Genomic DNA, 15919 nt, shown 5'->3' on the forward strand with positions numbered 1-15919 from the left:
TTACTATGGATGTGTCATGCTCAATACATCTTGATTTTCATATTTAATTAACATAACTCCTTATATTAGGCTAAACATGAAAATTCATACTAGCATGCTCTACAAATTGCATTAAATATAATCGTTTATATTTAACCTATATAATTAGATACTTCATGCTTTATTAATTTCATCAAATTAACATAATCATTGTATTAAATAAATTATGGAATTAAATAATCATGTCATATCTCATACATTATAACTATTATAATATATAAAAATGCATTGAGCATGCTTAACCTAAGGTGGGATTATATCTAAATGACATTCAAAAATCATTTAAATAGCATATGAATTGATTAATTGGGTCCTAGGATAAAATTAAAAAAATAAAATTACATTAATTTTATAAATTTTATCATAAAAAAACTTCAACCGCTCCAAAACCGGACCAAAACTGCTTGAACCGGATTGGGCCAGATTGTTGAACTAGGGTTGACGTCAACATCTTTTGTGTTTCCAGCTCTATTCATCTGTTTTATGCCATTTTTGACAAAAAAAAAAATGGTCTCAAATTTCACCGTTCAAAAAATTCTAAAGCCAATTAACCAAATCAGTTCACAGCAAAACTCATTCACAACATAGATCCCACCTTAAATAAAACAAACAAAATTTAATTCGTTAATTAAAAATCTGAGATGGCTCTCGGATTGAAATCTGAAATCCCAAGCGCAAAAAAAATCAGATCATTTTCAGTTTTTAATTACAAATTAACAAAGAAAATAAATTTAAAAACTCTTACTCTTGTTGACGACTTTCGAGGGCTTCACCAACTTTTTGGATCTACAATCTTGATTCCTCTACTACAAAAACAAGTGAACACCACCAAAATGGTTTCACCAGGTGTTCACGAGTATTCTCCTTGGGCTAGTGAGTAGAAGATTTTGTTAAGAGAAAAATCTCAAAAGCCATAGAGAAACCAATGCGTGATCCTAATAGAATTGTATTTGAGAGAGGAGAGAATTAAGAGAAGATCTCTTTCATTCCCATATAACTACGGAGAGTTTGTTATAACAATTTTTTTAATTTAAATTTATTATTTATTTAATTAATAAATTAAATCTAATTTAATTTATTCAGTTAAATAATAATAAATTCATTTAATTTAAAGATAAATTAAATCAAATTTAATTTATTAAAATAAATCAATTAATTATCAATTAATCAAATTAATTAATAATAATTAAATATCTCATATTTAATTAAATGTGCATTATATTTAATTAAATGTGCATTAGAATCATATTCTAATACATCCATATCTCATAACCTATAGTTTTAATTCAATTAATTTAATTAAATCAAATTTAATTAAAATTAAATAATTAATTAGTCATTAAATTAAATATCACATATTTAATTTAACTTTATAATTGAATGACATCCAATTATTTTCCTATCATATTACCTATAGTTTTAATGTACATCTAATATGCATTAATTTTAACCTATAGTCTTCAAATATTTAATTCTCTCATTAAATTAATTTTTAAACAAATTCAAAATAAATTTATATTATAAAACTTTATATTATAATGTATCACCATTCATTATATTATTTCCCTTAGTAAATTTGAACATTTTAAATTACTTTAATTACCTTAATATCCTTTATGAGCTACAAGCAGGACCTAATGAACCATCAGAAGCTCCAACGATATGAGATTAACTGGCTAAACTTATTAACCAAGTTAATCAATATTTATTAACTGTGGGTACACTCCATTATAGACCCACAGTTACACTCTTCTCACTGCAGACATATTTCTGTGTCCATGAATATTGATCAAATAATAGTAAGTTAGTCCTTTACGAGTGTTCGTAACACCAATTGGATCAAATTACCATTTTACCTTTGAGTTACCTCTACATCCTTAAGTATTGGTGCTCCTCTAATGAACATCTTGTTTGTGGTCCAACCATCAAACAGAAACCCCTCTCGGTCCAGCGAAAAGATAGGGCCCTTTGTTAAGTCCCAGAGACACCACTTAAGGGAACACTCATCTACTTACTCTTAAAGTTGGGAAGGAGTAAATTCCATATTATGAAATTATGTTCCCAGCTTTCCACTCGGTTTTATCCCCAAAATGGTAGGCTTATTGAGTTAACGAACTGGTCATTCTCATCCATACAAATCTAAGGATAATTCCTCGTGAACAGGAGTCCATAATCCACTCAGGATTGAGATTAAGTTGCCTGGGTCATCCTAGTAAAATAGAAACCTAACTAGTCAACAGAGTTACATCTAGAGATTACTATTTCGTGGTCCAGACTTATGCAAACTCATTACATAGGATATCCCCGCTCGCATGTCCCCTGCACGAATGTGTTGGATCATTGTGTTTATATCAAATACAGAGTGGGTCGTATTCATAGCGTCACCAGGATAAGGTACCCAGCCTTATCCATATACTATAGACTCTTTAGGTTGTATCTTGCACTGATCCCCGTATGTCCCACATACAGTTCAAGACTCATACATTAGTCTAGGATGTTAGTTTATTGGATTAGGGTTATTTAAGTAAGATAAATACAAGATAATCAATAACTATTTAGTGTAACAAATATTAATAACACTTTATTAACGATCAATCAAATGTTATATTTACTATCTACGAGTTTAGGGTATAAAACCTAACAGTTAAGTCTCTTTATGGGTAGAAACAAGCACCTAAATAATGACATGAAATGTTTGATAACACTATGTTATCAAATGGATTTAAGATAAATGAGTGTGATAAACGTGTCTATGTTAAAACCATAGATCAAGAGTATATTATTGTTTGCTTGTATGTGGATGATATATTAATAATGGGCACAAATAGAAATGTTATTGATTCCGCTAAAGGATGTAGAAATCAAACTTTGATATGAAAGACCTTGATCTTGCTGATATTATCCTTGAAATTCAAATAACAAGAAATCTAAGTGGATATATACTTTCTCAATCTCATTATATAGAGAAAGTGCTAAGAAAATTTGATCATTTTGAAAGTAAGCTGGTTGTCACTCCATTTGATCCAAATTATAATTTGAAGGAAAATAATGATGAATGTGTGTCTTCTCTAGAATATTCTAGAGTTATTGGTAGCTTAACGTACATAATGAATTGTACATGACCTGATATTGCCTATTCAGTAGGAAGGTTAGCAAGATACTTCAACAATCATGGGCATGATCGTTGGAATGCGTTAGTAAGAGTTCTAAGGTACTTGAAGTATACTCTAGACTATGGATTGCATTATACGAGGTATCCACTTGTATTGAAAGAATTTAGTGATGCTAATTGAATTTCTGATAGCATGGAGACTAAATCAGCCAGTAGGTATATTTTAACCTTAGGTGGAGCAGCTATATCATGGAAATCTTCAAAACAGACGTGTATAGCACGTTCTACTATGGAATCAGAGTTTATAGCCCTTCATAAAGTAGAAGAAGAAGCTAAATGGCTCCAAAATTTTCTTGAAGATATTCTACTATAGCCAAAGCCTGTAAGTGCAATATGTATTTATTGTGACAATTTAGTGACTTCTATGAAAGTCAAGAATAATGTCTATAATGGAAAGTCATGACATATTAGACGCATACATAATTTGATAAGGCAATTGCTCTCTAATTGAATAATTTCCATTGATTATATGAAGTCGAAAGAAAATATTACAAATCCTTTGATGAAAAGATTGGTAAGAGGTCGAGGGAAATGGGATTAAAGCCTATGAAATGAGTTATCTGGTGGTAACCTAACCTAGTTGACTGAAGATCCCAAGATCTAGGTTCAATAGGCAAACTAGTTGGATAATTCATAGTTGACATGCTAAGAAACTTATAGTTTCTTCCCTTTCTATGATATTCTAGAGTGTGTGATCTATTGATGTTAAGGTTATATTCATATATATTTTATAAGAAGAGAAGTGAAAGGATGCTCTTAATCAATATTACCTATATGAGAGTAGAAGTAAGGTCGCTTCTCTGAGAACTTTTCAGATTGCTTATGTTCTCTAAAGTTTTCATGAATTCAGGATCTTGTCTAAGACCAAAATGGACACAAACATATAGAACTCAAAGATACAAGACGAGTTGTGTGTGATATCTGTTGTCTCAATTCACCAATGAGAATGATAGTTCCTAAGCTTAATCTCACTATTTCTTCGGTAAATTCGATAGATATTCACTAAGGAAGGTTCAAGTCTAGAAGACACCTCTGCTGATGCATAGCTTGTCTGTTTGCTCTCAACGGTTTTATTTGATTTTTCTCACTTTCTTTCATGTGGGGGATTGTTGGATCTATATAGTGAAAGAAAGTGAAAATTTGTTGAAAATTTGAAACATAAAATGAATTTGATTGCGTAGATTAAATTTATTGTTTAAAAACTTTCAAATTGAATTGAAACTTCAAATTAAAATGATGTTTCATATACAAATTTAATATTTATGAAAGTTAGATTTGTAGTTTCTTTTTTCAATTTGAATGAGTTATATTTGATTTTTTTCAAGTGACGACTCAATTGAGTTAAATTTGACAAATGTTTCAATTTCTGTATTTATTTGATTTTTTTTTTTTTTTGTAATTTAGAGGGTTACCAAGTAGCTAACTTATAAATAGCAACTTGATTCTTCATTTGTTGCATCTCGTTCCAAATTAGTTCTTTCCTTTCTTTCTTTATTTCTTTCTTTTGTTATTGAGTTGAGTTGAGAATAAGTACCCAAGAGTTCTGTCAGATCCAAATAGTTCGATGTTGCAGTTCTCTCGAAGTTAGTCATTGTATCCTACTGAGACGACCATTATAGTCTACTTGTAGCAAATGCAGAGCGAATAATTGTCTTCAGGACAAGGCTTACTAGAAGCGTGCTTCGACTATGTTTTGTGTCTCAAAAGGTTGTGTAGTTCTTTCAAGTTTTTTATTATTTTTATATCTAAATCTTGTTACATCATCTGACTTTTGTTTGAGTTTAAATATTATACATTGAGTAGTAATTGAAGTATAATCAGCTTGCTAGTATATTTAATTCTATATATACTATTTTCTCCGATAATTAGTTCGCTGTGGATCATGGTTTATGAAAATAAATATATCGTCCTCCTAGCTTTATTATTATCACCCGAATATCAATGAATATTATGGAAACAAAAATTTCCTAAAAAATGAAATTATTATGTAAACAAAAACTCCTGTATATTATAATGATTTTTGACAAATTACGTACGGAAACTTGTTTGCACGCTTTCCATATTGTATTGTATTTTTACATGCATTAAATTGTTTATCAAATTAACATCATCGGCAATATGATAGAATCTCAATAATTAATAGGGTAATTGCAATTAGTAATATTTTTTGGAGTAATAATTAAGTGTATAACATCATTTAAAAAATTACAAATATAGCAAAATCTATCAGTGATAGACTTCTATCGTTGATGGACTACTACCAGCGATATGATCTATCACTGATAAATTTCTACCAACTACCAATAATGTGGTCGGAGTCTATCATTGATAGACTATCTAAATTTTTTCATATTTTTAAACTTTTTATATTATATTATATCTACTAATATTTTGGGCCTGATGACTATATTTGCAAGTGTCCCTAATTATTATTCACATGGAATCACTTTATTATTGAGGTCTATAAATTGTTTTTTATTTCTTTGTTTAAAAAGTTCTAAGAACGTATCGAGATAGAAAATTTAAACTTATAATTTCTTAAGGTAGGGTATATGTTTTATGTAAATTGAATTATGACCATCTTGACGATGATAAACTTTTAAAATGACTGTTTTGTCACTGATATGAATGTTTGTTTTAACTCAACCAACTTATGTGGTTGAATTTAACTTAATTAATTTAAGTGGTTTAATTTGATATTTAATAGATCTAATTAATATTATTATTTAGAGAAGATATTATTGAACTCGAAATATAAAATAGGTAACTAAAAAAGGAATGAAAATAAAACAAAGCTAACAACCTATAAAATGAAACAAACATTTTATCTGTTTAAGATATGAAGATAAACATGTTACATACCATTGAAGTTTCGACACTAACGTGGAAATTTTAAAATATTTTTGTTTCTGGTGCTATTATTATTTATAGATTAAATTAAAATTATCGTTTCTAAATTGTCGATTTTGTATTGATATTGTCAATGTTGAATATAAACCATGACTTCGCATTTGGAACCATCCAAAATGTCTCATACTAATAGAGATAATTATTCACGCTTATATATTAATGATCACTTCGTTCCTTAATCAATGTGAAATATTGTTTGCAATCCTAACAATCAAGGGAGTAAATAGTTATAAATATGAAAGGTCAAAAACTAAACTTGTGATTTAATATATTCTTAGAGAAAAAAAGAGAGAAAAATTATATTTTTCGTCTCCAGATTTTGGGTATAGTTTTAATATGGTCCATTTTCATGTCCCAAAATGTTACCTTTGAGCTTTGAATTTAATTTTCATTTGGTTCACGGTAAAAAAATGTTACATTTTTTGGACTTTTATTATCGTTTGATCCATAAGTTTCAAGATTGACATTTGCAACATTAATTTTCATTAAATATGCAGTTTAAGTCATTAGTGTCAATGTCTATTGAATAATTTGAAAGAATCATAATTAAATAGTTTTCACTAATATTTCATCTCTATTAAAATTAATTTAAAATATACCCTTGATAATTATTTTAAATTAATCAAGCAATATTTAATGTCAAACCAAGGTGAGCATCAACAAAATTTCAAGAGTAAAAGAGTAAAATACTAAAATCTAAAGACCAAAGGAAAACGAAACTCAAACCTCTAAGATAAAAATGAAACATTTTGACACTGATAGACCAAATTAAAAATAAACTCAAAATCTATAGAAAAAACGTAACATTTGAAATCTAATAACCAAATGAAAACTAGATTCTCAATTAGGGGTGAGCATGATAGACTGAAAAATCGAGTCGACCGATCGAATTGAAGTCGATCGATGTCTTTCCAAACCAACAAATTTTGAAAAAAAAACAACGAATAAAACCGACCGACCAATCGACTTTTACTCCTCAACGATCAAGATCGATTTGAACATTTACTAAATCTATTATAGTCGATTTGATGATAGTTTGATTGAAAAACCGACTCTATTCGATGGATGTTCATCTCTAACCCAACAACTAAAAAGGTAATTGTGCTTTTTCATTAAAAGAATATCAAACCGTGTTATTTTTATTCTTTGAAATATTTATGGAAGGTGATTCACCATGGAGGATGATTCTCCTCTTTTGCATTCAAACCCAAACAACCAATGGGGGGGAGGAGGAAAATTATATATAAAATAAACAAAAAGGGCAAAAAATAAAATTTATTTCACTGCAATTCCACACGCTTTGGCCAAACCCACCCATGTGAGCTGCCACCCAAGCAACCCCCACAATACTATTAGAACCCCAAAGTTCATATTTCATATATAAAATTGCATCTTCTTAACATTCCTTTCTTAATTTAATCTCTCTGCTTTTTAGTTCTTGTTCATCTTTTGGATTCTTTCTCATATTTAAATTACAAATTGGGTTTTTGTTCGCATCTATTGATTGTGGCTGCTCCAGCATTCTTTTGCCTTTCTAAAGGTAACTCCCCTTTTTCCCCCCTACGCGTTTATTCTCTCTTGGAAGAACTTGCTGGAATTTACTATTGCGTATGTTTCAGGCCACAATCTCAAGTGATTGTTTTGTTCTATTCTGTTCCTGTTGCTTCTTTGAGGCTGTTTCTCTGCTTTCTTGTTAGTTTCAGTGCTGATTTTGGGGATTTCAACAATTTCTTGTCCTGTTTGTTTTCATGGGGTTTTAGACTTTGGAGTTCTATTTCCTTTTTGGGTGTTTAAGAGATGGAGAAAAATTGAGGTTTGAGGGTTTTTTTGGGTAATTAATGGTGGGGTTTTGAGATTGTTCCCAATTGAAAGGGAGATGACTTCTTTTAGTGGATTGGGAATTGGGTTGAGTTTAGTTTTTGGTTGTCTTCTGTTTGCTCTTGTTGCTGAGCTTTACTATTTGCTTTGGTGGAAGAAAAGAAGCTTCAATTCACAAGTTGAAGATGAATTCACCAATTACGCTAAGGAGTTTTTTCATCTCATTTGTTGGAATTGGAAAAGGGGATCTTCTTCATTACAACCCAACAATTTTAGAGAAAATCAAAGGAATCTAGAAGTGAGAACTCAAGAATCTGACATTGAAATTGGTTGTAGGAAGGATTTGTTGTTGAAATCATCTGGAGGAGAAGATGGAGTTGAGTTAGAATTAATGAGACTGCATAATCTTGCAGGTCCACCTAGGTTTCTTTTCACCATTAAAGAAGAAACTAAAGAAGATTTAGAGTCTGAAGATAGAAGCAGAAAAGGATCAAGAACAAGAAGTTTAAGTGATCTTATTTTGACTGTTGACACTCCTTTTCTTACTCCTTTGCCTTCTCCTCCATTGAAGGCAACATCTCCATTAAATCCCTTGAGTTCTTTCAAGCACCATGGATTCAATATAAACCCTCTCTTTGAATCATCAACAGATTTGGATTTGAACAGACTCTTATCTTCACCTCCCCCAAAATTTAGGTTCTTAAGAGAGGCAGAAGAGAAACTGTATAGAAGATTAATGGAAGAAGCTCAAAAGAAGGCTTGTAATAATGGTGGGTCAGTTCAGAATTATGAAACAAAAGCCATTTCAAATCCCAAAGCAGCTGTTGAAGAAGAAGAAGAAGATGGGTTTTGTTGTACAAAAGAGAGAGAGCCTGAAAATCATCATGCTTCACAGTATTCTTCAAGTTCTTCACAGGTTCTTCCTTTAGCTTCTCCTTTTTCAGAGCATATATAGATTTGATAATGTTTCATTAGATAGGTGTTTATGATTCAATTGATATTTCTTCAGCTTTTGAGTTGATTTGCATTATGTATCAAAATGCAAACAACTTTCTCACTTTGGATTGATTCAATGAATTAATTAAATTAACCTTTTTCATTCCTTTTCTTTTACCATTCCATTCAAAATGTCTAGCATTGCTGAAATTTGGAAATCTGACACTCTTTCAATAGTGGACAAAAACCAATTATTACATTGTCTTCATTAACAACCAATACAATATATTCATTTGCAGATGTGATGATCTGTTATTATATCATCTGAAATTGTCAGATTATGAATGCAATTTGGTGAATTAAACTGTTGTACTTATATTAATTGTAATTTTGTAATGGGAAGTTTTGAAATTTAATTTTAGGTTGGAAAGGAGACTTAAAAAACCAGTCCTTTTTAGTAATTTCAGCTCTCTGTCCTTTTCTATTCTCTATCTAATTTACACTAATTTAAATGCCCCCTAAATTTGTTGTGAGAGAAAAGTTGCATCTTTGTTAAATTACACCCATGTTCACTATCACAAACAAGTAATTCTATTCCTTCAATTTCTTCCAGTACTGTTGGACAGACATGAAATCAAAATCTTCCTTTCACATTCAAATTTTTTTTATTAGGATCGGACCATCGATATTTGATTTGAAACGGGAAAGAATGTCTTATTCATGCTCGAATTCACTTTCACATTCAAACTTATAAAAGATAACCATTTTTTTCTTTAAGTTGTGTATCTATTGTCTATGTATAACGTATTAACCTGTAAATATGAATAAATTGTCAAATTAATACATATCTGTCAACTAATTGATAAATAATACAATAGTTTCAAACAAACAAACAAACAAAATTAAACTTAAGATCAGAGCATGTTAGTCGTTAAGTCTGCCTCAATCAGGAACATGCAATAGAGCCTTCAAAAAATACTTTTGATCTCTGCAATTCCATTGAAGTTGCAATTCAACTCCTAACCTTATGTTTTAGTACATAAGAATTTAGTTTATTTCGTGGAAGAAAAAAAATCTTGCCAAAATCCAACATTAGATTTTTATAATCCAGCGATTTAGGTCCCGTTTGATTATTATTTTGTTTTTTGTTTCTTTCTTTATTATTTACTTTTTACCAATGGTTTAAAAAAAATCAAGCCTAAAATTTGAAAACTAAAAAAAGTAGTTTTACGAATTTGTTTTAGTTTTTGAGATTTGACTAAGAATTCGATCATTTTATTTAATAAAAATGTAAATCATTGTAAGAAATGGGAAGAAAATATGCTTAATTTTAAAAAATAAAAAATAAAAAAATAAAATGGTTATCAAATAGAGTCTTATCATTCTACATAACTAAGAAGATTGAGTTGTTACTCGAGAAAAATGCATGGATGAGAAAGTGTCTTTTAAGTTTAACCAATATTAATAGAAAATAAAAACAGATTGGTCACATAATAGACTATGGGGAATACAAGTAATATACTTCTTCGAAGATGGAAAAAAATGGAATTTGGTTTTACAAATGATCTTTTGGAAATTTACAAATGTAGCCAACTAATTTTATGACACACTATAATTTTTTTTCCTAATATTTTAAAAAATTAAAACTCTCCCTAGTTAAAATTGAATCATTAATATAAATTTTTTGAGTTAAAATATCATTTTGGTCTCTAAATTGTGTAATTTATTTCATTTTAGCTCATGTACTTTCAAATGTCTCATTTTAATTCTTGTTCTTTCAGTGAATCTTAGATTTAATCACTCAAAGTTAATTTTTATTGAAATCAATTAAACAATAATAATCATTTTCATGCAAGGAAACACAATATGTAAGTATGTTTTAAAAAATTATAGTAAAAATGTTAATAAAAAAACAGAAAGTTACTAAAAGATTCCACTGTAGTAGGGAGTAAATTTAAAATTTCTTCAAAGTAAATTGATTAAAAATTGGACATGTAGAAGTATAGGGATTTAAAATTGAATAAACCCTAAAATATAGGGACCAAAATAAGATTTTAACCTCTTTTTTTTCTTTATAAAACACATATATTCTTTTATTATTTATTCAGTTTGATCATTTGAGACTTGAAAATGAAAGAATCAAAATAATATTTTTAAGAAAAAGGTATAATGACAAAAATAAATATTTTAAAATTGCAAAGACTAAAATGAAGAACTAAAAGAATATTTAAAGCTATTTTAGAAGATTGAAACTTGACTAAATGGAAGACAATGACTTCACTAATCCTTTCCTCATAATTTAATATTTAATTTGAAAATGAAATTTTGCGGGCTAAAATTGAATAAATAATATATAATTTTAGTTATTTATTTATTATTTTCTTTCGGGGAAAAAAAACACAATTTCGTTTTCAAAACGATAGAAGCGGTAAGAAAGAAGTTGGAAGTTGAAGACAAACAATTTAATGAGTTGCATCACTCATTTTGGCGCATTATGCAAATTGAAATTCAAGAAAACAACAACAAAACTTAATTACATATCTTTCGAAAAAAGAAAAGGAAAAAACAAAAAGTAGAAACCGTGAAAAACAATAACCCTAGATTAGAGCACCTTTTTAGCAATTTGAAAAAATTTGAAAATTGTTTGTGATACAAAATGTACAACCTTACTTCATTATTCTTTTAAAATTACGTCCATTCAAAAGTTGCAGTAATACCTCTAATTTTTCATGATAATTTCACAATTATCCTTAGAATAGAAATTTATTAGAATTTTAAATGGAAAATAGAACATAAAATATGTACCTTTGTGACCTGAAACGCCACACCATTCAAAATCCTAATTCTCATCCAACATTGTATCAACTTTCTACGTCGGTAGCAATTTTAAAATATGTATGAAAGATTAAGAGTGATATTGTACTTTTGTATTACTTAAACAAGAGCAAAGTTTATATGTGGTTTTTTTTTTTTTTTTTGTAATTTTTAATTTAAGGGACAGTTACAAATATATACATAGACCCAAAGTATTAGCAAATATAACATAATGTAAAAAAATTATAAATATGATCAAGTTTAAATAATCTATCAGTGATAGACCATATTATTGGTAGAAATCTATCATTGATAGACCGTTATCAACGATAGAAGTCTATCGCCGATAGACTTGGGAGTCTATCAATGATAGAATGATAAACTTGTCTATATTTGTAAATTTTTTTAAATGATGTTATACATTTGATTATTATTCCTAAAAATGCTATAATTGCAATTATCCTTAATTTAACATATTATTATTTCATTAATTTTATTAAAAAGTAACTTCAAAGGTTTGATTTTAAGATTTATTAAAATTAACAACATTTTAATATAATAATAATAATTTTAAAAAAAAAGTAGAAATTGATTAGACTAAGAAAAAGACAAGAAATGCCTCTGTTTAAAATTCTTTTGACAATTAATGTTGCAAATTGAAAAAAATTGAAAAACATTTAGGCCCCAAAAGTAATAAAAATAAATAAGGAATGTAGTGTAGTTGTGTATGTGATATTTATACATAAATATATATGTGTGTGTGCGTGTAAAATAATTTAAAAAGAAAAAGAAAAAGAAAAAAGAAAAAAGAAAAGGAATGTAAGTGTGGAAATGTTAAATTGAAAGGCAAGGTTTAGGTGGATATGTGGTTTTCATTTGATTGAAAGGGCTAAGAGTAAAGGGAAGATAAGGACAGAACATGGTTACATGTGATTACAAAGGTGGGCCCTTAAATGGTGGTCCTATCTTAACCTCAATTAATTTTGGGTTTGGGGCCCCATTTCTTTTATTATTGCATTTCCTTGCATTCCCACGTACATTTTAGATGCCCCCTTGTCAATTTGGATTCCAATTTTTTAATATATATTTTAAGCTTCAAATATTCAGAATATTAATACAAATAAAATATTTCCAAAACAGAGATTTGGTTGTGCTAAAGTAATTATCCTTATGTTAATACTCATTATATCTTCTATATAACATTGTACCGTGTGAAAATGCAAAAAATAGATTGGACGTTTTAATTTAATTTTTTTTTTTTTTAATGAAAAAAATAAAGCATTGAAAGATAGAGAAAATGACAAAATTAGTACTTTGCATTTGGACAAAAAAACATGCGACATGGTTATAATGTTGGAAAGAGATGATGAATTAGAGTAGTACAACCTTTTCTTTTCCTGGTCTTTTTCAATTATTAATTTTGGTTATAGAAATCCGTTCATTGTCTAATTTATCCCAATAACATACAACATAAACTTAAAAATTTGGATTAAAAGAAATAGTTATAAAACATTCAAATTCCCAATTTGATTAAAAAAAACATGAAATACGATTATTATTATTTTTTTTTTTTTTATAGAATGTATTCAACAGCTGTACCTAATTATGTGACAATAAAAACGGCCATGATTTAGAATTATTAAAACAGCATATCCGTACGATGAGACAAAGGTTGTTGAAACAGTATTGGGTTTTGCCTTATTGGTCCATGAACAAACTTTTCACTTTACGTGCTTTTGGATAATGGCCCAAATCTGTAGATTCAGATATTGGGCCAAAGCCCAATAGAAAACGGGATGATCAGGCTCCGAAATAAATGGGCCGGAAAGATACTGGCCCAATAGCTCAACTCTCTTTAGAAGGAGTTCCAATGTTTTATATTGACCGTAAGATCCATATCATAAAACACAAGGGTGGATATGCTGAAATAGCTCGAAACATAGATTCTAGGTTAAATTATAACAAATATTCTTGAACTTTTCTTTTTTATTGAAAAATATTCCTATACTTTTAAAAGTTACAATATTTCCTCTCAACTTTTATAAACGTTTCAAAACTACCGTTGGAGTATAAATTCTTTAGAATTTCAAATAGAAATCGAAATTTAGTACTATATGAGGATGACCTAAAATGATATGGTGATTCAAAATTTTGTTCTATGTCACCTATTACACTATCACATCTCAATTTCCATCCAAATTCTAACAAATTTCTACTCTAATGATATTTTGAAACGCTTGTGAAAGTTCAAGGGTAATATTGCAACTTTTGAAAGTATAAGGATATTTTTTAAACATATTATTTTTTATAAGCATCATTGAATTAATAAAAAAAAAAGTTATTTGACGATAATTTCTATATAAAAATATTATTATAGTTTGGTTATTGAACTCTCTCATAATTTGATTAATTCTTTATTTGTTTCACTTCGACCATTGAATTTTTCAAAAATTTAAAAACAATATTTTTGGCCCTTATTTTCATTTTATTTTGTTAACAAATTGCCGAAGTGACTTTTGAGTATGTACAGAAGGTGTCATTTCAAGCCATATAGAATAGAGACGAAGATTGAAAAAGTAGAGTTTAGATGGAAAACAATGGTAGTTTAAAAAAAAAAAAAAAGAAAAGAAAAGAAAAGAAAAACTCAAAAACTAAAACAAAGTTGATGAAAATTTAGGAAAATAAGATTTTATAAACTTAAATTGCATTAAGCTAACTGTGGTATTTGAGCATATTAAACATTAAAAGAGTGCGTGAAATTTGAAACTAAACCTTAAGACATTATAAAGAAAATGAAACTGAAACTCTTAAAATGACATAAAAGAATTGGTCAAAGAAAACATAAAAGATGAGGACCGCACTGGCAGTACTCTTTTGAATCCTCTTTTTTTCTTTTGGTGCATTATATCCCATGCATTTCCATGCATTACGTGATCAATCAAAACTAACAAAATACAGATGCTGACATCCACTCTCTCTCTTACTTTGATATATATATATATACAAAAGTACCTTTACCTAAGGAGTAAGCAAGAGTAATGTCTTAGGGTTAGTCGCCCGCCTCTAGATTATGGTATCCGTAGTGGTGGCGGTCGTAGAGGACGAGGAGAAATTGCTCTTTTTTATTTCACGTGCACACAACAAAGTCATGTTGTGTGTAAATACAGATCGAATTTGACGTATAACGTAATAATTAATATATATACGTACTTTATCTATGAAGTACAGATATAGATACGGCTACACGATACGGATACGATTGGATATCGCGATTCGTCAATTTCTAAAAAACTAAGATACTGATACGTCTAAGGATACGTCACTTTTTTAAATATATATTTCTAAAAAACAAAAATACTAATACGTTGAAGATACATTTTTTTCTTTAAAAAAATCTAGGATATAGATAAATTTAGCATACGGTTAATAACAATAGCACAAAATAGAATACAAACATTGAAATACAATACAAAAAAAGCAATATGTAAGATGTTGAAGTACAATAGTTAATAAAATGCAATAGAAAAGTGGCTCATATTGCAAAGAAAAGAAAAGATTAGAGAGAGAAGTATGAAGATAAACGAAAAACTTATTGTTGAAGATATCCAAATGATTTATATTTTGGTGAACTTTGTGTGACTCAAATGTGAAGATGGAGATTAGATGATTCTAGTCTATGATTTGGTCCGTTATTTATTTATTTTTCTTTTAGCTATGGACTCAAGTAGCGAGTTTTTTAAATATGTTGCCTAATTTTAAATTGGGAAAAATTATATGAGTTACTTGTCTTTTTTCTTAAAAAAAAGGTACGCATAGAAATAGATACGTTAAATCACGTGTCAAATACGTATCTAGAAAGTATCTGAAAATATAGATACGTCAAATCGCATGTCAGATACGTATCTATGAATTATCTAGAAGTATCAGTATCCGATACGTGTCTGATACTGATTCTTTACCTGGCATGAAATATGTGTGCTTCATAGTACTTTACTGTATCATATTTTTTTTCTTTTCCTTTTAAATATAGATTTAGTTTGTTATAATTATAATAAATATATATGTAATATATGTGCAAGTGAGACTACGAAACAGAAACATATATATATATATTATAGAGTTGAAATTATTATAAATGATTGATGGACGATGATCACTCCTTTGTCTCTCCTCGGTCCTTTGAATCGGGCCATCTCCATGTCTCTCCTATCTATCATACTAGGGTTTTCT

General features: G+C 28.7%; 1 protein-coding gene across 1 annotated transcript; it reads left to right on the forward strand.

Moving 5' to 3' along the window:
* Positions 1–7521: 7521 nt before the first annotated feature.
* LOC120089527 (uncharacterized) lies at positions 7522–9038 on the forward strand. Its single transcript, XM_039047028.2, has 2 exons — positions 7522–7661; positions 7741–9038. The coding sequence occupies exon 2, from the start codon at positions 7998–8000 to the stop codon at positions 8892–8894; it is 897 nt and encodes a 298-aa protein (XP_038902956.1). The 5' UTR covers positions 7522–7661; positions 7741–7997; the 3' UTR covers positions 8895–9038.
* Positions 9039–15919: the final 6881 nt, after the last annotated feature.

The sequence above is a fragment of the Benincasa hispida genome, chromosome 10, assembly GCF_027475165.1.
Source record: "Benincasa hispida cultivar pf3 chromosome 10, pf3_genome.v1.1, whole genome shotgun sequence".
NCBI classification, from domain to species: domain Eukaryota; kingdom Viridiplantae; phylum Streptophyta; class Magnoliopsida; order Cucurbitales; family Cucurbitaceae; genus Benincasa; species Benincasa hispida.

Bases quoted from the DNA above. Each gene is read 5' to 3' on its own strand.
- LOC120089527 (XM_039047028.2), top strand. From the start codon at position 7,998: ATGACTTCTTTTAGTGGATTGGGAATTGGGTTGAGTTTAGTTTTTGGT.